This window comes from Emys orbicularis, chromosome 5, assembly GCF_028017835.1.
Source record: "Emys orbicularis isolate rEmyOrb1 chromosome 5, rEmyOrb1.hap1, whole genome shotgun sequence".
In the NCBI taxonomy this organism is placed as follows: domain Eukaryota; kingdom Metazoa; phylum Chordata; order Testudines; family Emydidae; genus Emys; species Emys orbicularis.
In genome coordinates, this window is record NC_088687.1 from 95,370,964 (window position 1) to 95,397,928 (window position 26,965).

Here is a 26,965-nt window from a genome sequence, read left to right on the forward strand (position 1 = left end):
CGGCAGCAGGGAGGCAGTGGACACTACACAGTTAAAAATAGTAGTGTAGTCATGGAGGAGTGTAGAGAGCTGTGTGGTGTATATACCCTAGGTTTCAGACATCTAGGTCATTCTACTCGTCTAAGCTATGCCTCACCATCTACACTGCTCTTTATATCCATGCTGACCAGGTGTGCAGTGTCTGTACTCTAAACACTGCCGTAAGTGTAGACATACCCTTAGAAATGTGTGGAGTGCAGCATATAGGAAAGGAAGAAATACATATCTAAAACCTTTTACAAAAGATTAACTTTCTACTAAATGCACATCGTAAAGACTTGAACACAAATCCTTTATATACACAAACTGACTAAACATATTAGTAAATACTATTTCATGAGCATTAGTGACCTTACTATCAAAAACTTTCAGGATCTCTGTCATAGTGAAAATGTTTGTTTATAGCAGCCCATATTTTTAAATCTAAATTGTAACCATTGTTTTTTAAATTGATAGTCCTTAATTTATACTTGAACGTATTGCGACAAAGGGTGATGAACACTTAGGAAGTATCTACACCGCAATATAACACGCAAGGTGGGCCCAGGTCAGCTGACTTGGGCTTATGGGGCTATCATTGTGGGGCTATAAAATTACAGTGTAGAAGTTCAGGCTTGGACTGGAGCCCTGAGACCCCCAAGGAGTCCCAGAGCCTGGGCTCCAGCCGTAGCACAAACATCTACACTGTTATGTTATAGTCCCACAGCCAGCCCCCAACCCCTCCAGGCCCGAGTCAGCTGACCCAGGCCAGCCGCAGGTGTCTTTTTGCGGTATAAATGTATCCCTATGGCTCTTGGACAGTACTACTTTAGTACAAAGAAAATATAGATCCAGGATTTTCAGATAAATTCATACATTGCATAAACTTTTCAATATTTTTACCTATCCTAAGCTATTTTTCTCTTTGTCCTTAATTTACAGGTACCACTTCCAGTAGCAATACAATGGTTGCTCCTACAGATGGCAATCTTGACAATAAGCATACAAAAGATAGTATTGAAGAGAAGTAAGTATCTCCTCAAAGAGCAACAGTACTGAGTTCTTGACTACTTATAACCAATGCAAATAACTGCAGTCTGATCGATTTCTTAGTTTACACTATATTATTGTTGCAGCCAATCAGATTACATATTCAAATCTCTGTTTCCTGATTGATTTATTAGGAACCAACAATACATCTATTTCTTGATCTCTAATTTACTCTTCCAGATTTGTGGATCCTCCCTGTGTGGCCCTCCTATTTCAATCTATCTGAGCTATAAAAACAGAGCTGCTATAGTATCAGCCCCATAGGATTTGTGGGGCTTTTTGTTTGTTCTTAAAGGTTTTCCTACATGGGGAAATTTACCAGCAGAAATTATATCTAAATAATTTCTCCAGTATAACTCCCCATGTTGACACTGTTATTCCACTATAAAAGTTCCTTTTTCTGATTTAGTTTTTGTCACTTTGAAAACAGTATCAGCTAAAGGGAAAAGGGCATTCTTACTCTGGAATAAGAGTGTCCATGCAGAGTTTTAGACTGGTATTACTACTTTCTTAGCCTTATGCTGGTAAACTTTCCGAAGCAGACAAGTCCCATGTTATAACAAAACAAAACAAAATGTTAGGTCTAATGGACAGGACTGTCTGGAGGGCAGTTTGCCTCGAGCCCCCTGTTTGAGAGGGTCCCCAAATAGAGTGGTGCTGCGACACCACCCTCCAGGTCACAATGCTATTGAAGTTTTGCCCACCGACCCCTTGTCCCCAGTCATGACAGAGGGGCAAGAGGGCCGCACCTGAGTGGTGCTGTGATCCCATCAGATCGCAACAACCAGAGCAGGGAGCTGGGTCAAGCCCTGTGAGACAGGAGCTGCTGTTGCAGGGTGAATGTGGGACAGGCTCATTCTCCAACTGTCCCCCAGCCCTCCCCTCAGTGTTTGTTTTTGTACCCTTGGTAGGGGGCCTCAGTTTCAGATTTTGTCCTGGATCCCCAGAAACCTCTGTGTGGCTCTGCTAAAGGAGAGCTCTCCAGATATTTTTGTTGAAGGCATTCTGTGCAAGATTCTGAACTTTGCTTCTAAGAGATGTAACACAGAACTTGCAGCCCAGGAGGATGGGCAGCTCAGGTGGCTTTTAGCCACCTTTGCACCTTCCCAGGCTTCAGCTATTCTTGGGGCTGGAGAGGACTCCAGCTAAGATAGACAGTGCTGGAGGCCTGTCTGAGTTCCAGCAATCTCTCTGGGCTGACTTCAGAGCTGCATCATTGTCCAGAATCTCTGCATGTGTGCATGCTTCAACCACATTCATAATACACACCTTTTACACCCAGGCTTGCAAGTGGGGTGGGGGGGTCTTTAGGAAGCAGCCATGTAGCTATCTTCCACGGTGCTTGTGCTAGGGGAATCCTGTACTGGCTGAAAAAGAGGTTTTTAAGGCTCATTTATGTTGCTCTGACCATTTTCTACAGCAAAAAGGGGCCAGAGTGGGGGTTGAGGATCTCATCCTGTGAATATCTGTGTCAATTCATATATTGACTTTATGTTTTGGTGAATGATAAGATCAACTTGAGTGTAAGCTCCTTTGGGGTAAGAATCACTCTTGTTATGTTTGTAAAATGCCTAACACACAAGCTCTTAATAATTATTCTGTTTCCTTTTGAGATAACTATTAACCTCAGTTTCAGTGAATATTTACCTCTCTATCATGTTTTACTACAAGATATTATGTACTATGAATGTGTTATATAATATGTACGTAAACATTGTATTCAGCTAGATATTAATGCAGGTGTTTTAAAGAAATATACTATTGCAACAGATTGTCTCATTGAGATACCTGAAGTGGAAGTGATACATTGGAAAGTGCTCCTGACTGATTTAATAGAGGGTGATTGGTTAATTTAGGTTCCATATCACAAAACTTTATAATTGTCTTTGTAATATAAATTATTTTGCATAATACATAGTTACATTGAACAGAAACCCTTGTGTAAAGCACTGACTTGCTATATTATTTTACCATGAAACATGCCTGTTATTAACACTCATGTATTCATTTGTTCAGCTATGTGCATCTAGATATCTACAGTGGGTTGAATAGTAATTTGAACCGCCAACACCACAGGCTAGAATCTCGCTACAGCAGCAGCTCTGGAGGATCATACGAAGAGGAAAAAAGTAATATATTTTTTAAAATATTTGAGTGAATATAGCCTAGAATTTTCACAAATATTAAAAATTGTTGGGTAAAGATTATAGGACAAATTCACATACATTCCGAGAGCGTGACCAGGGACTCTAGGGAACAAAAGATGAGGCAGGCTGCTTTCTCATGCATCCAGCCCAAAAGAGCTTTCCCCCATCCTTTAGCCCTAATCTCCCAGTCCTAATTTTGCTGCTGAAGTTGCAACTAATAAAACAGACACTCACTTTCCACAGCAGGATGCAGGACAGGATGGGGAACCAGACGTTGTAGTGCTTTCTTCTCCTCTTACTCTCCAAAGTGGGCTGTGATCAGCAGTTTTTGGTTTGTCCTCTTCCCAATTCCTCTCCACTTCCTTCTCAAATAGCCACCAATCAGCAAAGGAAGGTGTGGTATCCCAATAACTTGAAGGCCACTCAGGTTTAAATGCAAACAAGAACAAACTTTATTCCAGGGCTCCTCCTGGCACCCCCTCAAAGTTTCTCTTCCTCGTGATGCTCCCTGGAGCCTTTCCTGTTCCTTTTCCTGGCTTTGCTTCCTGGTATCTTAAAGGAGCCATGCCCAATAAACAGCCATTCCCAGATACCACATTTTCCACCTCCAAACAGGTTTTTTTTGTACAACCATACAGTAACAAATTATACAGTTTAAACCTTCAAAATGCCAGTAATTCATTTGGATGTTACACCACAAAGACCTTCAGCCAACATGGGGGCCCACAGGAGCGTAAAGGTCTATTCATCACCCTTGGGACACCAACAGCTGGCAGATGCAGGGTTGGAAGTGAAATTGGAGCCTCTGGGTTTGTCTTCACATACAGCATTGCAGTAGCATAGCTACACCGGTGCAGCTGCCTCACTGTAGCGTTTTAGTGAAGATGCTACTACAGTGATGGGAGAGCTTCTCCTGTTGGTGTAGTTAATCCACCTCCCCAAGAGGAGGTAGCTATGTTGAAGAGAGAAGCTCTCCTGTTGACATAGTGCTGTCTACTCTGGGAGTTAGTTCAGTATAACTACATTGCTCAGGGGTGTGGATTGCATGACACAGTTATACTGATATAAATCTAGTGTAGACCTAGCCTGGGTTGGGGCAGGCAGTACCCCTTCAGCTGCAGATGGTGCAGTGGGGATTTCCACACCCCCTACCCCTGTGATGGGCTCCTATACATGCACTAAATTACTGATATACCAGTGGGACCCATCATGCAATTCGTGTGTTACCACTCCTGGACACTGCATAGCCTGCAACAGAATTGAAAGCTGTGATCCAAACTTGGACCCCCTGCATAGTCTGTGAACACATACCCATTGCCCCACCACCAGGGTCTTCACCTTAGCCCTCTGTGTGTCATCTGGGTAACCTTTGTAGCATGCCTGCTGCTTCTGTATGTGGTTGTGAACCTCCTGTGGACCTATATCCTGTGGATCTTTAAAATGGGGCTTAATAAGTAATGATAAGCACAGCTCTCACCCCAGCATCAGGAAAGGTGGGGACTGACTTATTGATCTCTGGGAAACAGCCCAGTAATGCTGTAATACTGGGTGGAGAGCTTGCAGAAAGGGCAAACCGTGGGTCAGATGAGCCCAAAATTCTTTCTTCAATGTGAGATTAAATCTCTCTATACCCCCATTAGCCTGAGGATGGTACCTGGGACTACAGACACACCAGATCTCTTTATCTGCTAGGAATTGAGTGAAACAAGCAGAAACAAACTGCAGTCTGTTATCAGTAATTATCATTCAGGGATAATCCCACCTAAAGAACCACTCCTCCAGCTGATCACAGACAACTTGTGATGGTACTAGGCTGCTAGCTGCTACCTCTGACCATTTGGAAAAAGATTCTAAGCTACTAATAGAAACCACTGATGCTGTGGGGTGGGAATTATTTCTCCACATAAGGCTAGCTGTGGACTGTCACAGCCCAGGTGGCAGCAGGGTAGGAATCAGTGGTACACTGGCTTGCTTATAGGATTTACTACTAAGTAAATGTGGTTCACAATTTCTGAACAACTCTTCAATGTGACTATCAATTCCTGATCACTGTACCGCTGTGCAACACCTCTGCCTCATATGTACCATCCCAAGGTGCCTTTTGTGGGCAATTGCCAGCATTTCTGTCCACATGGCCTCTGGAAATTCCACCTATGAGTCCCAAAGTAGACCTTGATCACCCCATGATGACAATTCAAGTCTCACATGAAAATAACCCCCTGATAATCTGAAATAGTTTTTGGCCAATCCTGAAAAACACATTTGAGAACTTTTTTGTAACTAGAGCTGTCCCTTGGGTATGGCGAATCGGGGTGACCTCCCCGGACCCGTGCTTTGGGGGGCCCCGCTCTTAGATAAAATCGTGAGGAGGCGGGCGGGGAGGTGAGGCGGGAGGCGGGCAGGCAAGCGGGATGAGGAAGCGAACAGGGAGGCGAGTGGCAGGCGGGTGGGTGGGCAAGGAGGAGCCCCCCTGCTAGAACCTCCCCTCTCCCCAGCGTCTCTTGACTGCCGGCGGGCTCCACTGATTGGCGCCTCCCCCTCCCTCTCAACACCTACCAACTACAGCAGATCAAATGTTTTGCGGTGTCAGGAGGCACTGGGGGGGAGGGGAGAGGAGCAAGGGCGCAGCGTGCTCAGGGGATGGGGCGGAACTGTGTGGGAAGAGGCGGGGTGGGGGCAGAGTGGGGGTGGGAAGAAGCAGGGCGGGGTTGGGGGAAGTGGTGGAGTGGGGGCGGGACCTGGGCGGAACCAGGGGGAGCACCCCCCAGCAGATTAGAAACTCAGCACCTATGTCCCGGGCCCCGCACCACCCTAGGGACAGCCCTGCTTGTAACAGTACATCCTGGGGCAGTGTCTCTAACAATGATTTGGGAGTGGCAAGAGAGAGATCAGTCAAGGCATTATTATGCCCTTCCTGGCTCATAATTTCACTTTCTATGGATTTGACAGGTGATCATAAGTAGTCTTCCTTCTTTCTTTTTTGCAACAAAAAGGTTTAACATCCAAAGCGAAGTCGGTCACTTCTATAATGTCCTCCTTGAGCAAGTGAGAAATCTCTGTGACTACGACATCCTTTAACACCCAGGGAGGACTGCAGAATGGCTGTATAATTGGGGAGGCCAGTGGACGATGCTCCACTGGCAACATCCGTGTCCATGGACGATGCTCATAGCTATGGCAACATCCGTGTCCAGAAGAAACCTTGGGGAGTACATCTCTCCAGTCATCCTCCACAAGGCGGATTTCTGTGTTTTTTGAGTCTAATACTTTAAAGCCCAGTGCCCAGAACAGATCCAGCCCAAGAAGGTTGGCCGTAAAATGGGAATGCTCCCACTTCTTGTTGACAGTATATCATGGGGAGAGCCACCATCCTCAGCAAAGTGATTTTCACATTGCCATATCCAAATAGTGAGGACTGTACTGGCTGCAAGGTGAAATAGGCAAAATATCTATGATATATGGTGTAGTTTGAGTGAAACTCATGCTCCAGTGCTCATGCTCAGCAGTATCTCCACATCCACTAAATGGCAGAGGCAGCTTTTAAAACTGTCCCGGTTCCATGATCCCCTAAGGGATGCAATCTTCCTTCCTCCCCGGTCATCCATATAAGTGACAGCTGGGGTAGAACAACACCATCTGGCAAAAAGGTTAAGTTTTCCACATTGTCGACCCATTTGTCCCTGAGCTGAACACTCCCAGTTACACAGTTACTTGAACCCCTGTCAGTATGCAGTACTAGGATGACTACAGTGGTGGATGCCCCCAAAGAAGAAGAACCTAGAGGAGTGTGGGTCTGGGAAAGGGAATGAGCCTCTTGAATTGCAAGTTCAAATTGATAGCCAGTCTCTACCGCTCCGTGAAGTGTCAGGGAATCTGTTTCCATAAGGAGGTGCTCCCACAAGTGTAGGTATGAAATCCGCTCCATAAACCAATCCCGAATCATCTCATCAGTTAGGGTTGCAAATTTGCATGTTAACTGCCACTTCCTGGAGGCTAGCTACAAACATAGCAGACTGATTCTGTGAAGAGTTTGACTGGCCACAGAAATTTAATACGCTTGAGCATAGCATAGGGTGTGGAGTGAAGGTGTGCTGCTAATGCCATTACTGCCTTCTGATACGATGTGCATGTCTCCAGAGTGAAGATCAGAAAGCCTTGGTACCTAGTGCATGGAGTAGAAATGCGAGCTTCTGGTGCTGCTTCCAGACTAACCACCATCAAGTACACTTTGAATGCTGCGATCCATCTGGTCCATAGCAAGGGTGGGTCCCCTGGTAGCATCAGAATTTGGGCAGGTATGGTCACAGAGGCTGGGGATTGTATGGTAGCTGGGAGCACAGTTGGTCCAACATCCCCATTGCCACTGTGGTCCCCAATAACTTGGAAGACCACTCAGGTTTAAATACAAACAAGAACAAACTTTATTCCAGCGGTCTTGCTGGCACCCCTTCTAGGTTCTCTTCCTCATGACCCCCACTGGGGTCCCTCCTGTTCCTACTCTTGGCTCTACTTCCTGATTCCTTAAAGGAGCCACACCTCATAAACAGCCATTCCCAAATACAACAGAAGGGACTTAATAGAGGTGAGAAGCCAAACTGGGGAGCAGTGAAAAAATCTGGGGCAGATTGCTATTGGAGAGAAAAAAAGAGGGAACATGGGATGAGTTGGGGGGGGGAAAGAGACTCCTAGACTCATAGACTTTAAGGTCAGAAGGGACCATTATGATCATCTAGTCTGACCTCCCGCATGATGCAGGCCACAAAAGCTGACCCACCCACTCCTGGAATAATTCTCTCCCTTGACTCAGCTGTTGAAGTCCCCAAATCATGATTTAAAGACTTCAAGTCGCAGAGAATCCTCCAGCCAGCGACCCCTGCCCCATGCTGCGGAGGAAGGCGAAAAACCTCCAGGGCCTCTGCCAATCTACCCTGGAGGAAAATTCCTTCCCGACTCCAAATATGGCAATCAGCTGAACCCCGAGCATGTGGGCAAGATTCTCCAGCCAGACCCTCCGGAAAATGTTCTCTGTAGTAACTTTTAATATCCCATCATTGACCATTGTTACTAATTACCAGCGATGGCACGTTATTGACCTATTGACTAAAATCACGTTATCCCATCAAACCATCCCCTCCATAAACTTATCAAGCTTAATCTTAAAGCCAGAGAGGTCTTTCGCCCCCACTGTTTCCCTCGGAAGGCTGTTCCAAAACTTCACCCCTCTGATGGTTAGAAACCTTCGTCTAATTTCAAGCCTAAACTTCCCGACGGCCAGTTTATATCCATTTGTTCTCGTGTCCACATTAGTACTGAGCTGAAATAATTCCTCTCCCTCCCTGGTATTTATCCCTCTGATATATTTAAAGAGAGCAATCATATCCCCCCTCAGGAGGATGAATAGAAGTAAAAAAAAAAAAAACTGAAAATAAAAAGGAAAGGGAAAAATGTGTATTGAATACAGAGAGAGAGAGAGAGAGGGTTTCAGAGAAAGGTAGATGGAAATATTAATTGAAAATTGTAGAAAATTTAGACTGAGGAAAAACAAAGGCATGAAAAAATGTGAACATAAAAGCGAAGGAATGATAGAAGGAAAAAACATTAGGGACCTAGTATTCATTTATGTATATATGTATTTATTTGTTTTAAAAGGTTGTTTTAATCATTGATTTAGATTTATGATAGGTTGGCTCTTTCCTGTTTAAAAAGCAGGAAAGGGATGAAAATCCCTTCTCCAACCCCAGCCTCTTTGCATGCTTGCTATGGAGTATGGGCACACCATCTGTGACTGATTTTATATCCCCCCAAAAGTAATGGTTTCTGCCCTGAAGTGCTTACTAATTTAAATAATTATGACAACATTAGGGAAGACCAAACAGAGGCAGGAGATGGGTACGATGTGAACAAGGGTCACAAATTCAAAATCCTAAGCTATTTTAGGGGTACTGCATACTTTTGGGGGGGGGGGGTGTAATATCTTTGGTTCCTACCTGTATTAAAAAGTGTTTCTTTCAGTTCACCAGCATTACTGAACCTTTCTGTGGAATAATTTTCTGTTTGATTACTGAACCTATGGCATCTTCAATCCTTACTTATTTGCCTATTGATTTAAAGTTTATGCATCATTTTATTAGACTCTTTAATTTTTGTCTGAAGTCCCTGCCCAGGCACGGTATACTTTAACCCACAATCTCCCATCCTCCTTCAACAATAACCCCCTTTCCTCATTCTCCCTGCAAACGCCAACCCTGGCTATTTTGTGACTTCTCTGTACCCTGCCTATCCTTGCAAATCATAATGTTCATCTACTTTGTCATTTATCTCCCAGATCCTAAATTCAAATTGATCATCTACCAAAAACAGATGCTTCTTGGTACTGTGTACAAATGATGGAGCAGCATTTTAATGTTCGTGGGTTTCATTTTGATTTCATCTGTGGCTATACCACTTTTTAACCTACATAGCTCATTATGAATGTGTAGCAGGGTGCTGGTGCAAAAGCACCTAATTACCCCTGCTCAGCCAGCTCCAATCAAGAGAAATAGATTGGGGCTGGTGAAACAGACCTGATGCCTGGCCTGGGGATTGGCTCCACCGGCGGGCCTGACAAGCCAGCAGTTATAAGGGCTGGGAGCCAGAAGAAAAGCCCAGCCAGGGAAAGGTCAGGCTCCTAGCTGTGGGCTGACTGCAGGAAAAGAGGGAACTAACCCTGTAAGCCTTGTATATAGCTCAGCACTGGTGGTGGGAGAACTATGTGTGTGTAAATAAAGCCACGGGTGCTGCATAACTGGAAGCCTCTCTGCTTTATTGGGACAGCCAGCGGGCTCTGGAAGAGGGGCGTGACAGAGAACCTGTCACAGAATGGTAAACCAAGGGATATTTAATGTGCAGTTATTATTTTGTTGATGGAATGTGAATTAGAAGTTGAAAGCAATGAAGAAAAACCAGTATTTTAAAGGTAAAATTTCAGGAGTGCTTTGCTCATTGCCATACCTTATTTTCACCTTTTTTTTTTTTTTTTTTTTTAAACTAAAAAGGAACCTGCCTACATTCACTGCATCAGTTGCAAAAACAACTGAGACTCTTGGAAGCAAGGGGGAAATTCAGCATACCCCACCACAGGTGCACAAGTTCCCAAATACCATAGAAATGGCAGGTTCCCACTGCAAACCTGTGGGCTGGGACACAGAGAACATGCAGAACCACACTGCCCTGCCTGCCATGGAAGAGAAGAGAGTATTTACATCTTGTTCGTGGAGTGGTAGGAAAATGGCTAGTAGAACAGCAAAACGTGTGTATTCATTGGCTTAGTACAGGGTGCTCAGAAGGCTGGATCTGGCATTTATAGCTAATGGACTGTTGTAGCAGCGGAAATGATCGAGCTACCTCCACCCCACCTACAGTTAAGATACAGAGTTCCATCAAACCCAAGTCCTCAGGCTTCACTAATGGACGTGATTTTTTCCTGCTTATATCAGCCTTAATATCAGGACAGTTATTTTAGTGTGATTCAATGCTATGCTATCTTCACCACTGTCCTATTCCTTCCAGCTTTCAGGTCTCCCAGAGACAGAATCTAAGTTACTGTTCTTCAAGTATGTGTCAAAGTGGATCCCACTGTAAATATGCATGCAGCTTGTGCATGCAAGATCAGATTCTTTTAAATAGCGGTGTCCGTAGGGGCCATGCATGCATCCATAGCGGCCATGACCCTTCCTTAGTTCCCTCTTACGCTTGTGACAGCAAGACAAAACCTAGCGAACATCCAACCACTATTTTTCTTAGAGACTTTAAAATGTTAAAAAGAAAGCTTCATCTTCACATTCCCATTGAATTGGACATTCAAAAGAGAAAAGAAGAAGGGGGGGGGGAAAGAAACTGCCTGTGTTTCCTCTGTACAGTGGGGTGAAGTGCTATACTTTTGGCAAACTAAACCTTCAGGGTTCGTACCCTGCCCATCCTGTGACACACTGATCCCCATCTAGGATGGACACAGGTGATGTTTCTTTTACCCAGGGGAGAGCCACACCCTGGATAGGTGCTCTGTGTGCAAGTTCTTTTCCTTCAGGACCTGCAAATAATCCTGGAACTCTTGGCTCGAGGCATATCTGGTAGAGAAGTGCCTGCAGGTCTGTTCATACCCAAAGGTGACAGTCGCTAGCAGAGCAAGGCTGGAAAGCCAGCATCAGCCAGCACTCCCCTGAGCACACATCATACCTGCAGATCAGGCAGTGGAAAGAAGGTGAAGAGAGCATTGGCAGAGCCAGCACCACTGACTTCAGTGACAACTGCTTCATCATTGGCAAAGTCCTTAGCACCATAAACCTCAGATCAGACCAACTCAGTACCGATGGCCCTGGCATTTGCTTCAGCTGCCCCAGCATCAGCATCTGTGTCCACACATAGAAGTGATGCTCAATCATTGAGCTGGACAGAGCCCAAATATAGCTCCAAACATGAAGGGAAGTCCTAGAAGGATGTAATGAAACAACACTTCTCAAAGAACTTCTCCAAGTCCTCAATCAGACCAAGAATGGCACAGAGAATGAGACCCACTGCTAACCTTGGTGCTGACTTCCTGGAGGTATCCACAATGGAGTCTAGCAAGAGCCCAAAATACATCTGGGAGGAATCTGTATCATTTCTGGAGACATTTTTCCTGTGTCTACTGGAATTGGCTCTGGAACCATATCACCCTACAGCACCACCGTTTGAAGAGGGAGATATACTCCTCCTCACTGTCACCAGTGTACTTTTCTCTCCAGCATCAAACAAAGATCCCTCTCCTCTACCTTTAAAAATTGACCCCAAGAAAATTATTAGGGAGCCCTTATTCAGCCCTCCATCCCAGATGGGGAATGTGAGTGGCACTGGGCCGGCCCCAACCAAGCCAATACCCATATGGCACACCACCTTAGTCGAATTGGCCTTATAGGGGACTGTCATCTCACATGTCCAGAAGCAGATCCCCCTCGCATGCTTCCAGAAAAAGGAAGAGATCCCATGCCCTGGTGGCATCATTAGCCAGGCTGTCTACACTTGAACTGAACGTGATCAGCTAGGAGCAAGAAAAGGCAGAGCGACTACAGCAACCTCCATCTCCACCAAAAGAGTCATCCTCATCAACAGATGAAGTAGTGACATCAGCTGCCGCACTGGCAATTGATAACTTCAAAACTTTTCAGGACCTCTGGTCTCATATTGTGGAATCCACAGATGCTGATACTACATTTATACCAGAGAAGGCTCATTAACTCTTTTTGATATTTGAGTGCCACAACACCAGCCAGAATTACCCTCCCCATTGAGAGGATCCTGGAACCCACCAAAGGATAGCGAGAAGCCCCAATAACTCTTCCTCCAATTTATAAATGAGTGGAGAAGAGATATCAGGTGCCCCCCAAAAGGCTTTGAATGCTTTTACACCCATCCAAACCCAGGGTCCCTGGTTGTTCAGCAGCTCAGGAAAAATCGAAGTCCACAAAAGGTGCACTTAAGAACAAAGATTCAAAAAAGTTGGACCTCTCTGGATGCAAGTCATATTCATCAACCTCAATGCAACTTCGGGTGGCCAACTACTTGTGACCTAAACCCCTCAATGTCAACTGCTAAGGAGGTTACAAGAATGTCCTGATCCTAATATATACATTCTGGTTCACCAAAGAATATTGAGTGAGATCTTGTATGAAAGCCAAGGTATCGCTGGTCATTAATATTGTTGTAAAATGTATGTACAGGTATTGAATAAAGAGTTATGCATGTACACTAAAAATATGTTCCTAAAGTCTGTATCAAGGCAGAGTTGACAAACCGGTTTCTGCCCAACAAAAGATGTTTATTCACCCGTCTCTTGGTCCACATGTAAATTAAGCATATAAGCCAACCCAGTGGAAGCCCTATTTGAAGTCAACAGTGGGATGTGAAATCAAAAGGGAAGCAGCTCACCAGAGAATAAGTTATAGGGGGAAGGAGTGTAATCCTAACTCTGCGGTACAGACAGTGAACTTTGGGGAATGTAATCAGAAGGCAAGGAAAGGAAAACACCCATTAATCCTCTACCTAGAAAGTAATTGGGCAGTGCAATTACATTCATGAAACAGGATCTCAAGCAGGCTTGGTTGAAACGCTGCCAAGGACATTTGGGGTGAGATACACTTTAGGATGGAAGTTGGCCTGTTAAGTCTCTAGAAATTGATTTTTTTAAAATAGAAACCAAAAGGGTTACATATTATACTTTCTTACTATCTCTTGAATCTTGAACCTTTGACACTAATCTTTTTGTTTTCACTATAAATATATCTCAGTGCTGAGGTATTATACAAGCAGCTGATTCTGAGTTGAATCATTCAAGCTGGTGTGTACATTGTTCCCTTGGGGACTGCAGACCTGGTATTACTGTGAGCATTCAGATAAGGGGCTGGACACTTCAGGGGAAAGCTTCAAAGGGGCTTGGTGACTGGGGTGCACCTATTCTTAACCTGCAAGGTAAAGTAAGGGCTTGCATATCCCAGAGGAGATTGTTTGGGTGGCTAATAGGCTGGTGGTGTCAGGAAGCTGGCACCCAGTTAAGCTAAAGTCAATCTTCCTCTCAGTGGAGGCAGGGGGGTAACAAAGTGATTCACAGTCCTGGCTACCCAGAGACCCTTCAAATTACCATGTTCTCTTTGCCAAGTACAATTTTCTCACGTGGGAGGTGGTCACTCCTTTCCTAGCTAAAATCCTGCTGGAGTACAGGGATGAGTTGAAAGAAACAATCAGAGGGTCAAGAGAAAGGTCAGGTTGGCCACAGATGCATCTGATACAGCCACAAGGTTGATGGCCATAGTTATCAGAATGAGGCAGATTTTATGGTTCTAGATGTCTGGCATACCAAGAGGACATTATAGAGGACCTACCCTTTGAGGCAATGGAGCTCTTATTAAAAAAAATATGAAGATATACCTATCTTATAGAACTGGAAGGCACCTTGAAAGGTCATTGAGTCCAGTCCCCTGCCTTCACTAGCAGGACCAAGTACTGTCCCTGACAGGTTTTTTTGTGTGCCCTAGATCCCTAAATGGCCCCCTCAAGGATTGAACTCACAAACCTGGGTTTAGCAGGCCAATGCTCAAACCACTGAGCTGTCCCTCCCCCCCCCCCCTTCTATTATGTACAACTAACAGTCCTCCCCAATTATGCATCATCAACGGGGTTTGAACCCTAAACCTCCAACACTGCAGCATAGACCTTTACCACTTCAGCTACAGAACTAACTACAGAACTTCAGCCAGAGTACAGACAAAGCGTTCCATTCCCTCAAGGACTTGAGCCACCGTATGGTCCTTGGCAATTTACACACTGGCTCCTTATAGGAAACGTGCAAGTACCAGCCCCAGCAGAGGTGCAGAAGACATTGTCCAACTCCTGAGACTGTCAGCCAGAGTACCAACACAGAAAGAATGTACATGATGCTGCTTGCCAGACTTCACCTGTGACCACTCAAACTCTGGTTCAGGTTGGACTGTTTCCCAGTGAAACACCAAATGAGCAAGAAGGTCATGGTTCTACTCAGACCTCACAGATCTGAAATGGTGGAAGGAAACTGAGAATATGCGTGGCTAAGTACTGTTCTCTGCCCCCTCCCCGACAATGACTTTAATCACAGGTACCTCAGAGATCCACTTGGACCATCTACAAATGTAAGGAATAGGGTCCCCGGAAGACATGGAGCTCCACATCAGTGTCATGGAGCTCAGAGCCAGGAGGCTAGCCTGCCTGTCCTTACTTCCTGTTCTTCACAATTCCACAATGCAGGTCTTGATGAACATCATGTCAGCAATGCACCACATAAAGAAGCAAGGAGGCACAAGCTCTGGACATGGTGCCACAGATGCAAGTTAACCCTGATGACTCTTCAGCTCCCAAGAGTCAGCAACAACCTTGTAACCCCCCTGAGCAGATATGTTACCACTCACAAGTGATCACTACAGAGATCTATCATAGAACTAATTGGGGGGTTCCTGTAATAGACCTGTTTGCCACCAAAGACAACACCAAGTGCCAGAATTTTTGTTGCAGAGAGGATATGAGCCTGGGGCTGTTGCCTGATGCCTTCCTTCTGCAGTGGAATCTAGGCCTCTTCTGTGCTGTTCCATCCATTCTCTTGGTCCTCATGGTGATTTCCAAAATTCAAAAAGGACAGCCATGATTGTTCTCATAGGTCTGTACTGACCAATGCAATTTTGGTTGACAGACATGCTACAGATGTTCATTCAACCACCAGTTCAACTCCCAGACTGCCTGGACCTGTTTTCACAGCACTGTGGGAAGATACTCCATCCAGACCCACCTGGATGACAAACAGGATGTTGTCTGGTTAAGTACCATGGACAGGGATTGCTTTAGACAAGTCCAGGACATCCTGATACAGAACAGGAAGATATCTACCAGAAGGGCTTTTTCATCAAAATGGAAGAGGTTCTCAATAGGGGTGACCCCACATGGCCTGGACCGTATACAGGCTTTGGTACCAAAGCTCCCAACTACTTCCTGCATCTGAAACAGCTTTTGTTTAGCACCACTAAGGTCCAAGTTGCAGCAATTTCAGATTGCCATCCATGGATAGTCATGCTTGGTCTTCTCTCACCCAATGGTATCAGAGTTCTTGAAGGGTCTGTTACCTACATTATACTGGTCAGGGAACTTACTTCTGCCTGGCACCTCAATGTCATCTTCTTGAGACTCATGGAGCCCCCTTCAAGCCCCTTTCAGAATGCTCCTTACTTCATCTGACTCTGAAGACAGTCTCCCTAGTTGCAATCACTTTAGTCAGAAGAGTGAGCAAGCTCCAAATGCTTGTGGCTGATCCCCTCCCTATATCGTATTTCATAGGGTTAATGTGATCCTGAAACCTCACCCTAAATTAATTCCTAAGGTGGTCTCAAATTCTATCTGAATTAATCATTTAACATGCCTCTCTTCTTTGCAGTAAAAAATCCTCTTCATTGGGAGAGAAGAAGCAGCACACACTGGGTATTTCTAGAGCCTTTTTTTACTACATTGACAGAACCAAACTGTCTTTCTGTTTATTTCTGGCTATAACTGGCCATTCCCAAGCACAGGCCATCTCGATACAAAGAATATCTAAGGTGGATAACATAATTCTTTGTGTGACAGATAACACTGTCTTTTCAGTTAGCTGGTGTATCTCTCCCACCAAATGCCAAGACTCATCTCACCAGAGCTCAAGCAGTATCCTCTGCCTGCTTCAGAAATGTGCCAGTTTCAGAGATCTGCAAGGCAGCAACATGGAGTAACCCACTGATTTTTGTCAAGCACTATGCATTGTACTTAGCTTCTAGAGCAAGTGCCATGTTTGGGAGAGCAATTCTACAAACCTGTTGGACTGATGCAGCTGATACTATTAATCCAAGTGTCCAGAAGGGGTGCTGTTGCTAGTCACCTACAGTGAAATCCACACTGACAAATATTCGAAGAAAGAACAGTTACCTACAATAACTGTGGTTCTTTGAGGTGTTGTTAGTGTGGATCCTATAACCACCCTCCATCCCCATTTATGAAATCCTATGCTTCCCTGGACTTTGATTGCAAGGGAACTAAGAGGGGGTTAGAGTTGTTCTGCCTTTTATGGGTTTGAATGGGAGCATAAGGAGACACAGGGAGTGTACGTGGCCCTGACAGACACGGTTATTCAAAAGATTCCAGTCTTGCGTACATGCAGCACTTGCTTACATGTGTGCTTACAGTGGGATCCACATTGACAACTTCATTTTGAAGACCCACAATTACTGTAGGGTAAGAAACCATTCTTTATTTTAACTTTTGTCTGAATGGCTTTTCTCGTCTGGACACTTCTGTTTCCCAGGATCTATAGCTTCAAATCCTGGGGCATTTTTAAAATTATTACTATGTAGAATATTAGGTGGAAGATTACCATTAGTAAATTGTACATTTTGCTTGGATTTACAAATCAAAAAGAAAAGTAAAAATAAATGTATTTTGATAGGTGATTCAATGCCACTGTATTCTAACTGGCGACTGAAAGTGATGGAGCATAATCAAGGAGAGCCTCTACCTTTTCCACCTACTGGGGGTTGTTGGTCACCACTGGTGGATTATTTACCTGAAACTTCATCTCCAGGCATGTCTCTTCACAGGTAAATACTAACATTACATGAAAGTGACAGCAATTCAGTTCATATTAGTTTAAATCAAACTATGTCTTCATGCATGTGCTGTGTAAAGTAAGAATAGCCTTTCCTTATTCATTACATTTCCTGGGTTGCTTACAATTCAAGAAGTTAGGATGTCTTAGCTACCTTTTGATTTGGAGGGCTAAAGCTTTTCACATCTGCTGTGTGGCTTCTTGTGACTTTGTTTTTTTCTTTCTTGCCTTTAAGACTTTCATAGTCTTAAAAGGGGATATTAGTTAAGAGTATCTTTAAAACTCCTACAAATCTTCAAAATGTAAACTACAATTGTATTCTGATCTCTTATCAATTTTTTTCTCTGTCTTTAGGTGTAACATAGCAGTGATCCTTTTGACTGACTTGATAATCGACCACAGTGTGAAGGTGGAATGGGGAGGCTACCTCCATCTTTTACTTCATGCAATTTTTATAGGTAACAAAACTCTTACTGAAATATCACGGGTTTTATTTAAATTGAGGAAAACAGCAGTTTGTAATCTTGGTTTTGAAGATTATAGTAATTGAAAATGATGACAACAGCCTTTTGACATAACTACTCTTTTTTTCCAAGGCTGAATGAGATTAATATTTCTTATTATTTATTTATCAATAAAATCTTAGCAGAAAGTAAAGAAAGGGTCTCTGGTGTATGAAATATTTTCGTCTTCTATGTTGTTGTGACAATCTGACTTTAAAAACTGACTTCCAATAACATAAAGGAAGAACACTTTTTCAAGTTGAAAAAAAATCCACTTTTTAAAAAAAAAATTCCAGTCATTTTGCTTTATATAAATACAATACTAATAAGTGTCGTCTTTAAAATTAACTGCATTTACTTCAGTGAAGTTACACATATTTGCACCAGAGCTAAATTTGGTCTATTGTGTGATAGGTAATAAACTAGTGCATCTCTTTTCTCCTTCCTCTTGTACTCTTTTGGCCATATTTCCACCTTATTGTAGTCCATTGCTGCCCTTCACCCCCGGCCTCTCTTGGGCAGCATACATCTGCCCTGAACTTGTATCCCCACTTGATTTGGCCTTTTTCTCTTCTGAGCATATACAGTTAATCAGACAAGTGTGCTGGACTAGAGAACCTTTTCATGTTCCTAATGTTGCTTATTTCTTGAGACAAACATGTAGGTAGGAAATACAAGTGGGAATGAAAGTTTGGACTCCTTTACAAAGCATTGTCCATTGAGGCCATTTGTCCTTCTCCCCTTGCATAGAAGGTGCAATGAGCTTGGAGTACACTTAGTATCCTCAGTGCTTCTCTTGTTGTTCTCCCCTGTGTTTTCGGCTCCATATTTTTCAGTATGGTGAGTCTTTCAATTTGTTTGAATTAAAATGGGTTTTTTTAGTACCTGTGTAATGGCAGGAATCATCCACAGTATGGCCTAGTTGGTTTATTGTATGAAATAAACAATACATTACCACACTGAGCAAGAGGGTGTTTGTTTTTTAAAACAGTAAAGCCAGAGAGTTTTAATATATTGAAGTTATTATAGAAAAAATAGAAGGGGAGATGGAAGGAGCATATCCTCTGTTTCTCCAAATAGCCAAAATCTAACTCATTTTCAGTTGTTGGTGGTGAAGCTTTCTTTACCAAAAATAGATATCATTTGTAGAGATTGATATAGACCACTAGGACTGTTGCCGATTTTTAGATAGTACTAGAACTGTTGCTTATTTTAGTTAGCTGCATATTTAATTGATTAACCTTTCTATTTTCCTCCTTAATTTTAGGGTTTGACCACTACCACCCTGAAGTGTATGAGCATTGTAAACGCCTGCTTTTGCACCTGTTGATAGCAATGGGCTCCAACAGTAGTGTCCAGTCTGTTGCTTCTGTCCTTCTCAGGAACAGGGAGTTTAATGAACCCAGGGTGCTTACTGTCAAGCAAACTGCACATTTAGATTATACTTTCACAGGTAACCACAGCTACGTTGTTAATGTTTCATTAATTAAAACAACACGGAAGGTCACTTTTTGATTGGATTTAAATATTAAAATCTCCATTGTTTGTAATTTATTTCACTTCCAGTTTTGTCCAGTTGGATAAAATTTCTTTCTTCCTTGGATTTTTCATTAACCTAAAATTAATATAGATGTTAACATTTTGTGCGCAGTCATCATCTGCAGGAGTAGCACAGTTGAATATTAATTGCTGGTTTGCTGCTGCTGTGGAAACGGCAGAGGAAACTGTTAGTTGGTCATATAAAATAGCAACTACTTTTTTGTGATTTTAAAGGAGAAATAGGGAGATATTTCCTCTATATGTTATAGCAACTTTCAATTTTGGACATAAGCCTTTTGACATTGTATGATTTAATAGAATACCACAAAAATATTACAAGATTTTAGCATGACCTTTGCTTTTAATGTTGTACAAAGAATATGAGAAAACATAAAATATCTGAAATTATCATATAGTATGAGAAATCAGTACATTTCACTGGAAACATTTTTTATGAGAGCTTCACTTTTGATTGTATCATAGATTTGGGGGAAATATGAACAAGAATTAATTTTGTTGACTCATGATATTTCATATTATCTTCAGCAGATGGCAGCACCTGTCATGCAATATATTATTTCAATTTTGTTGTATCTGGGAAGTATTTTTGTGTTACTTGAAGAAAAAATATTTTGTAAATTCTTGTGTAAATTTGGTGGTCAAGAATATGAGACACTAAAATCACTGGGTAGAGCCAGGCATATTGCAGGCATATTTTGTATAAATTTACCCATAGAACTTTACTAAATGCAACTCAGTTCTGATTTACAAAACCACTCTTGTTCCAGTCCTTGGACTCTTGAGTAGAGATGGCCAGAGACACTCTATGTAAGTTGGGTTTGTAGTATGAAAAAACGTTCACTAGAGATCAGGATGAGAAGGTTAGCAAACTTTTGTTTAGGATTGAAACAGTGTCATTCGGGAGATTATCCCCACGTGGGGAATAAGCAAAATATTATAATAGTGATTTTTTAATTTAAAATTAGCTGATTAATTTAATAAAATATCCTATATAAGCATTATTTCATGAATCACTGATACTTTTTGAATTTGGCAGTAGAACATTTTATAATTTAAAAATTATATTAAGACTAAATCCTGCAAGCAGGTCTAGTAAATTATGGTTAAATAATTGATTTAAATGGCAAGTTATACAATTTTAATAAATTGCATCTTTTTGATGAGACCAAGGCCCACATCTGACAAGATACTAAGTGCGGATAGACCCCTTTGTGGAGCCCTGTTGGCCTAAATAGGGCTTCATGTGAATATAGGGGCTATCCACGCAGAGAAACTTGCGGGATCAGATCCTAAATATGTAGTTAAGGGGGACAGACACTATAAAAGTAACAGTGACTGGAGAAATACTATCCATTTATGACCCAATTCTCCTTCCATCTGAAGAGTGCTCAGCATAAGCTGGGGGACTGATGGTGGGGGTTGGCTGCAAAGTTTTCTTTAAGCAACTTTTGCCCCCCACAATCCAATCCTGCAGCTGTGCATACATCAGTCCAGAACACAGCGAAGGCTAATGGTCTACATCAGGTGCTAGTGGCCCTCAGCACTCCAACTGCTGACCTCAGCTAGCCAGACACAGACAAACCCTGGCTGTGCCTTCATTATCCTTGGCTCCATTACCTGTTACAGTACTTGGGAGAATGGTGGTATAGAAGCTATGCAGATTGTATTTTGCAGATGGTTCCCATGTGAAGAGAGAATGTGCCAGTAGCCAGATTAAGCTGATTTTTAGAGCTGCTTTATACATCTAGAGTGGCACAAAACAGCTCTACCTTATTGGTGAATCAGCCTTACGTATTAGAGTTTAATAATTAAATTCAGTTGTGATCAGATTACATTTCAATCAAAAAGCCAATCTGCATTATCAGGAAGCAGCTTGTATTCTTGACTTCTACTCTACAAGCATGTGTGTGTTGCAATGCTTTCAAGTTCAACTACTGAATCAACTTGTTAAAGATGTGATGCCTACAAGTGCAGGGACTGATGGGTTGTCACTTCACCAGAATACTAATATAAAAATGAATCCTGCAGTCATTACTATGATTGTAGTTATGGACGGGTTATTCCTTATTATTTATTTAGGCCCCAATTATGCAAGGATTTATACATGCGCTTAACCTTAGGTATGAGTATTCCTGTTGACTTCATTGAGTCTCCTTGCATGCATAAAGTTAACATATATGTGTTTGCAAGATCAGGGCTTTACTGGTAAAATACCGTAAACTCTTTAATAATTCTCTTTTGAAATCTGTCTCATAAAATGGGTAATTCGTATGACATTGTTTTAAATTTTATATTTTCAGTGTTGGCATTGCAAACAGATGCTATATTGGTGGCTTAGAAGGTGAAAAGGAGCATCCTGTATATTCAGTTTGAAAATATTTTCATTATTCTAATCAAAGTGCGTCTTTTGAGAACCAGTGCATCATACTAATAATTTTTTTTGAAGTCTAATGTGAAAATGCCAAACTATAATATAATCATAGTTGTTTTTCTTTCAGCAGGTGTTAATGATTTTATACCTGATTACCAGCCCTCCCCAATGACAGACTCAGGGCTTAGTTCAAGTTCTACCTCTTCTAGCATCAGTTTAGGAAATACCAACGCTGCCATTTCTCATCTGCACACCACAATCCTCAATGAAGTTGACATTTCAGTAGAGCAGGATGAAAAAGTGAAAACACTCATGGAATTTATTACCTCAAGGTAACACTTCATGGTCGAGATGTATGGTGTATGGAAATATGGCAAAATAACATATTATTTGGCATGAAGTTGACTATTTTTCTCTTCTGTTTATCATCAATAAGATCTTGAATCTGATCTTAAATACTCTCTTGTTGTGTGCATGTTATGTGTATATATAATAGCTTTCAAACCATTCTACTTTCTCTACATCCTAAGGGCAGTTGATTGGCCATCTTTTCTCCTGAGACTTCAAAAGGCCATTGATTGGTGTACTCCCCACTGATTGGGGGATCCCCTTCCCCATGGAAAGCTTTTCAGGGTTTCAACCCCTTTCCTCTCTTCAGCAACTCGAGTCCCACAACTGCTTCCTTTAAAGACAATTGAACCACATTCTGGGATCTGGTGGGCTGCAGAATATGCTACATGCTTAATAGAGCCCCATATCCTTCCCTACAGAAGATACTTAAAGGTCTGTTCAGAGAGCGTCTTGAAGGCTGTTGTGGGGACCTGGGTTTGTATGGATCTTCAAGGTGGCCTGGAGATAGAGAGGGCTTGTATGTTAACTGGGGAAGTAGGAATTGGTGGCAAAGTTTAGTTATAAAACTGGCAACTTTCAAAGGGTTCCTATTTTCATATGATAATTTGTTTGGTGCTTTCAGAATCATATAAATAGAGCCGAGAGGATACAAAATTTGATCTGCATCCGATCCGCAATCTTAAAAATGATCCATGATCCTTGGATATAAAGTGGATATCCACAGATTTGCAGGGCTGAACATATAAACCTGAAACTCTAAGTAGATCTTAGTGGTCAAAAACTTGATTTTGGTTTGTAGAAACTGTGCAAACCAAAAAAGAGAGTTTTTACACAGCCCTAGAACTTTACAGTAATGTGGTGGTGGGTTGTGGTATTTTTGCAGATGTGTAGCGTCAGTTGGAATTACTTGCCATTAGGGTAACTACACATTCCCCCTCCCTAAATTCCTCCTACAGTTTCAATTGGATTGAATATGTTGCTTTGTTTTTTGTCTTAATTGTTATATAGTATTGCGGCACATTTTTAAACAGCTGCCATATTTCACTCCAGAGAAATCTGTGTTTCAGTATACTGTATATAGTTGATAAAGTCTTCTGGAATTCTTCTAGGTGAAAAGTACTGCATAAATGGATAATGATAATAGAGGTTATGTTTTATACTTTTATGCTATGCTACGTTATATGTTGGGTTTTATATTTCTAGGAAAAGAGGGCCACTTTGGAATCATGAGGATGTTTCAGCCAAGAACTCTAGTATAAAGAGTGCTGAGCAGTTAACTGTGTTTCTAAAACATGTGGTGTCTGTGTTTAAGCAGTCAAGTTCAGGTATGTTAGAAAAGAATTAATACATTGTAGAATTTCAATAAAATAAAAACCTTTGTGAAATAAATAAGAACTTCTCTTTCAGAAAATATGCATAGATTTCCAGGCTTCTGCTTTCAGCCAATAGATGTTGCACTTTTAAGTGACACAGTTCATAACTATGTTCAGACTTGGATATGTCAACATAATGTGCACTTGGAGAGAGAGAAAATATATATTACAAGCTTTCTGCGGTTATTTATTGTTTAAAGTTTGTATCTTTCTTTCCGTCTGTCTAATTTAATATTTAATACTTCTGTTTAAGTTTATGGGAAAGCTGCTTATGTGATTGGATGGATCTTTGTGAGGGATTCCAATTTAGCAAAGGGGGTGAGGGAGAAGTAGTAGTCGATAAAACTATCTTAAAAGCCAACACAGAGTTGACTATAATAATCTTGTCAGTAGAAAAAAAAGTGTGCAATAACACTGGTAATGTATGTAATAATTACAACTTTCTTTTCTTTTCTTTTTTTAAATCTGCTGTGTTATTTGGACATACATTTGCTTTCATAGCAGGATTTCAGTTGGAGCATCATCTTAGTGAAGTTGCTTTGCAAACTGCACTTTCTTGCTCCTCTCGACACTATGCTGGGAGATCGTTTCAGATTTTCAGGGCTCTGAAGCAGCCTCTTTCTGCATCCACGCTTTCTGACATTCTCTCCAGGCTTGTGGAAACTGTAGGAGATGCAGGAGAAGAAGCACAGGTATTTGCATATTTTCTTATTTTCTCTCCCGTGCAGCCATCTGACTTATAATTTTCCCATTGTATTAAACAACATTTGAATTGTATTTTTAATACCATAATAAAAGATAAAAGCACTATGATGGGCTCAGCTGCATTTTCTCCTTAAATGAAGAAGAAAGGGGTATTAAAAGTGATGTGACTGATATCTGATTTAACTTCTGTAACACTTTGAATTTTCACTTCTGAACAAAAGAACCAAAATAATTCATGGTTATGCTGAGCACTTTGTTTTCAAAGGCAACCCAGTAGCCTCCAAACATTTACTTTCAGAGACTCTGCAGTCTGAACTAGATGTCTCAGGTGAAGTAATCTGCTTCCTGGCAGCACCCATACTTTTTATAATTCAAAATATGCCTCAAGTATTTTAAATAAAACAATATAATATTAAAGAAGAAACAACTATTTTAGTGTGTTCTGATATTTAGATTTATCGGCAACATATTGTATCTTTACAGTTTAATATCACTCCTTGCAAACCACAAAAAGAGGAACTGAGTCATAAAGTATAAACACACCCAGGGGAATAATGGAACTTGATAGTTATCTTGTGAGAGGTATTGGACCAGAGAATATAACACACATAAATTCATGATTGTGTCATTAATTAGTTTAAAATTAAATTGTATAGTGTTGTTTGTTTTACATTGAATTTGCACCATTAATTTGCGTTGTGCATCATTAGGACCATGGTGTAATTAGATCAGAAAGTTATGAATCAGTCCCTAACATTGTTTGTTCTATTTGTATATCACAATCAAGAGGTCCTATGCAATCTGCACTGTTGTACATACTATAACATATAATAACCTTGGTTCTTTTTCAGGGTTTTGTCATAGAGCTACTTCTGACTCTGGAATCCGCCATTGATACATTGGCTGAAACCATGAAGCATTATGATCTTATATCTGCACTTTCTCAGTAAGTACTTATACTAGTCAAACTACAGTATTCATGGGAACTATTAGTTGTTTATTACTCATATAATCAAAATGTTTCTGCCATCATTTTATTTTAAACTTAATACGACGACAGCATGCTGTTTTCAAATGTTCATCTCTTTGGGCTCTTAGTCAAATTTCCTGAAACTGACCTCAGTTACTCCTTACTTTTTCTATTGCTAGGTGGTAGAGCAAATTAGGCACTTCTAAATCAGTGAGTTTTTCTCAATTAAGAAGGGGAGAATTTGTAAGTCAAATTTGTTAGATCTGGGTTCTGTTCACATCCATGCTGCTGAACTATTGTACCTCAATTCTATGAACCATTGAGTTCAGTTCTGATTAACTTTAGTGGAAATGAGGGCACTCACCATCTTTTAGGATCAGAGCCTATCTGACTGTGGTTGTCACATAAGCACTCCATGCCTCAGTTTCCCCATGTGTAAAATGTAGATAATGATACTAATATTTTTTAAGTGCTACAAGATCTCTGGATGAAAATTGCTATATCATGGTAGGTATTATTTATATTAATTAGGATTACAATAAATTGTAAACCAAATTTCTTCTTCTACAGCAGATACCAGACCACATTTAAAGCTGCCTACTCGGCATTCCAAATTTGTTGCATTTTTTTTTTTAAGTGTAAATAAAGGTCTGTAATTTTTCTTCCCCATTCTATGTCAAAATTGGTTCAATGGATTGTTATCAAACTTTCAAAAAATTCTCATCTTGTGTCTGAGAGCAGACTTGAAAAATTACATTGTAAATATTAAGGTTCCCTTTGCCCCCAGGGACTTGCTATATTAAAAAGAAAATGAGCCTGGCCAAGCATAATTATGTATTGTGCTACAAATGTTCCTTTCACATAAGGCTCTTGCCAGCTATTCATGCTTTTTTTCACATCAAGATTGGATTACTGAAATGTGTGCACTTGAATAGAACTTGGGAACTTCATCTAGTGCAGAATGAAGCTACTCATATACTTTGAGACACTTCATGCATGAAGTATGATCTGTAGCCAATGTTAATGTCCGTTTGGTTTCTGAGTACAATGCAAAGAGTTAGCCCTATGTAGTTGGGGTCTTGGATACCTTAGAAACTGCCTCTCTTTGTGTTTAATCCTGGCATTTGAAATCAGCTACAATATTTCTCACCATTGAACACTGACCATAATGGGAGTTGAGGGTGTTGAGTACTTTACAGGTTCAGGCCCTAAGTCCCAGACTTTAGGAGCTGATGGTAAGGCATTGTCAGTGGAAGGTCCCGACTGGAATTTGCTTTCCCCACTGGTCTGGCGAAGCTCAAAAGTTTATTGAACTTCGGGGAATTTGCTACCCATGTCTTTTCACTTGGGCTTTGGATTTAAGGCCTGTATTACAAGGGGTTGAATTTCTGGGGTGGTATAAGGGAGGTGTTTTTAGTAATGAGATGTATTCTAGGATCTAATATATGTGCCTACTGGTGTTGAAAGGTGCGTTTTTATAAACTGAAAAAATAATCCATACTCTCATGCCCCTCTACTACTCAAAAATGAAATAGGTTATTGGGGTTTCTCTGTATAGATTTAAGCTTAGTTCAAAGGTTATTGATTACATTGTGGCATTTATACTGTATATCTACATAACATGGGTTCCAGAAAATTTTGATATCTTTAGTAAATGCTCTTGAGTCTCAGTGTGAAAGGCATTGAAAGTATGGATCTGTCTAGGATGCTACCTTAAGAGAAATATAAGGACATGTAAATAACCTCATTTCTTAAT

The 26,965-nt window shown here is 41.5% G+C and overlaps 1 protein-coding gene across 1 annotated transcript in view; it reads left to right on the forward strand.

Annotated features, from left to right (window-relative positions):
- The window catches only part of FRYL (FRY like transcription coactivator), a 336,418-nt gene that overhangs the window by 225,480 nt on the left and 83,973 nt on the right, over positions 1-26,965 (forward strand). The window contains exons 36-44 of the mRNA XM_065404953.1: positions 961-1,045; positions 3,109-3,197; positions 17,218-17,368; positions 17,731-17,834; positions 19,147-19,332; positions 21,941-22,142; positions 23,365-23,486; positions 24,039-24,226; positions 25,091-25,185. Coding sequence (XP_065261025.1) covers positions 961-1,045; positions 3,109-3,197; positions 17,218-17,368; positions 17,731-17,834; positions 19,147-19,332; positions 21,941-22,142; positions 23,365-23,486; positions 24,039-24,226; positions 25,091-25,185 — 1,222 coding nt within the window. The remainder of the gene's footprint in view (positions 1-960; positions 1,046-3,108; positions 3,198-17,217; positions 17,369-17,730; positions 17,835-19,146; positions 19,333-21,940; positions 22,143-23,364; positions 23,487-24,038; positions 24,227-25,090; positions 25,186-26,965) is intronic.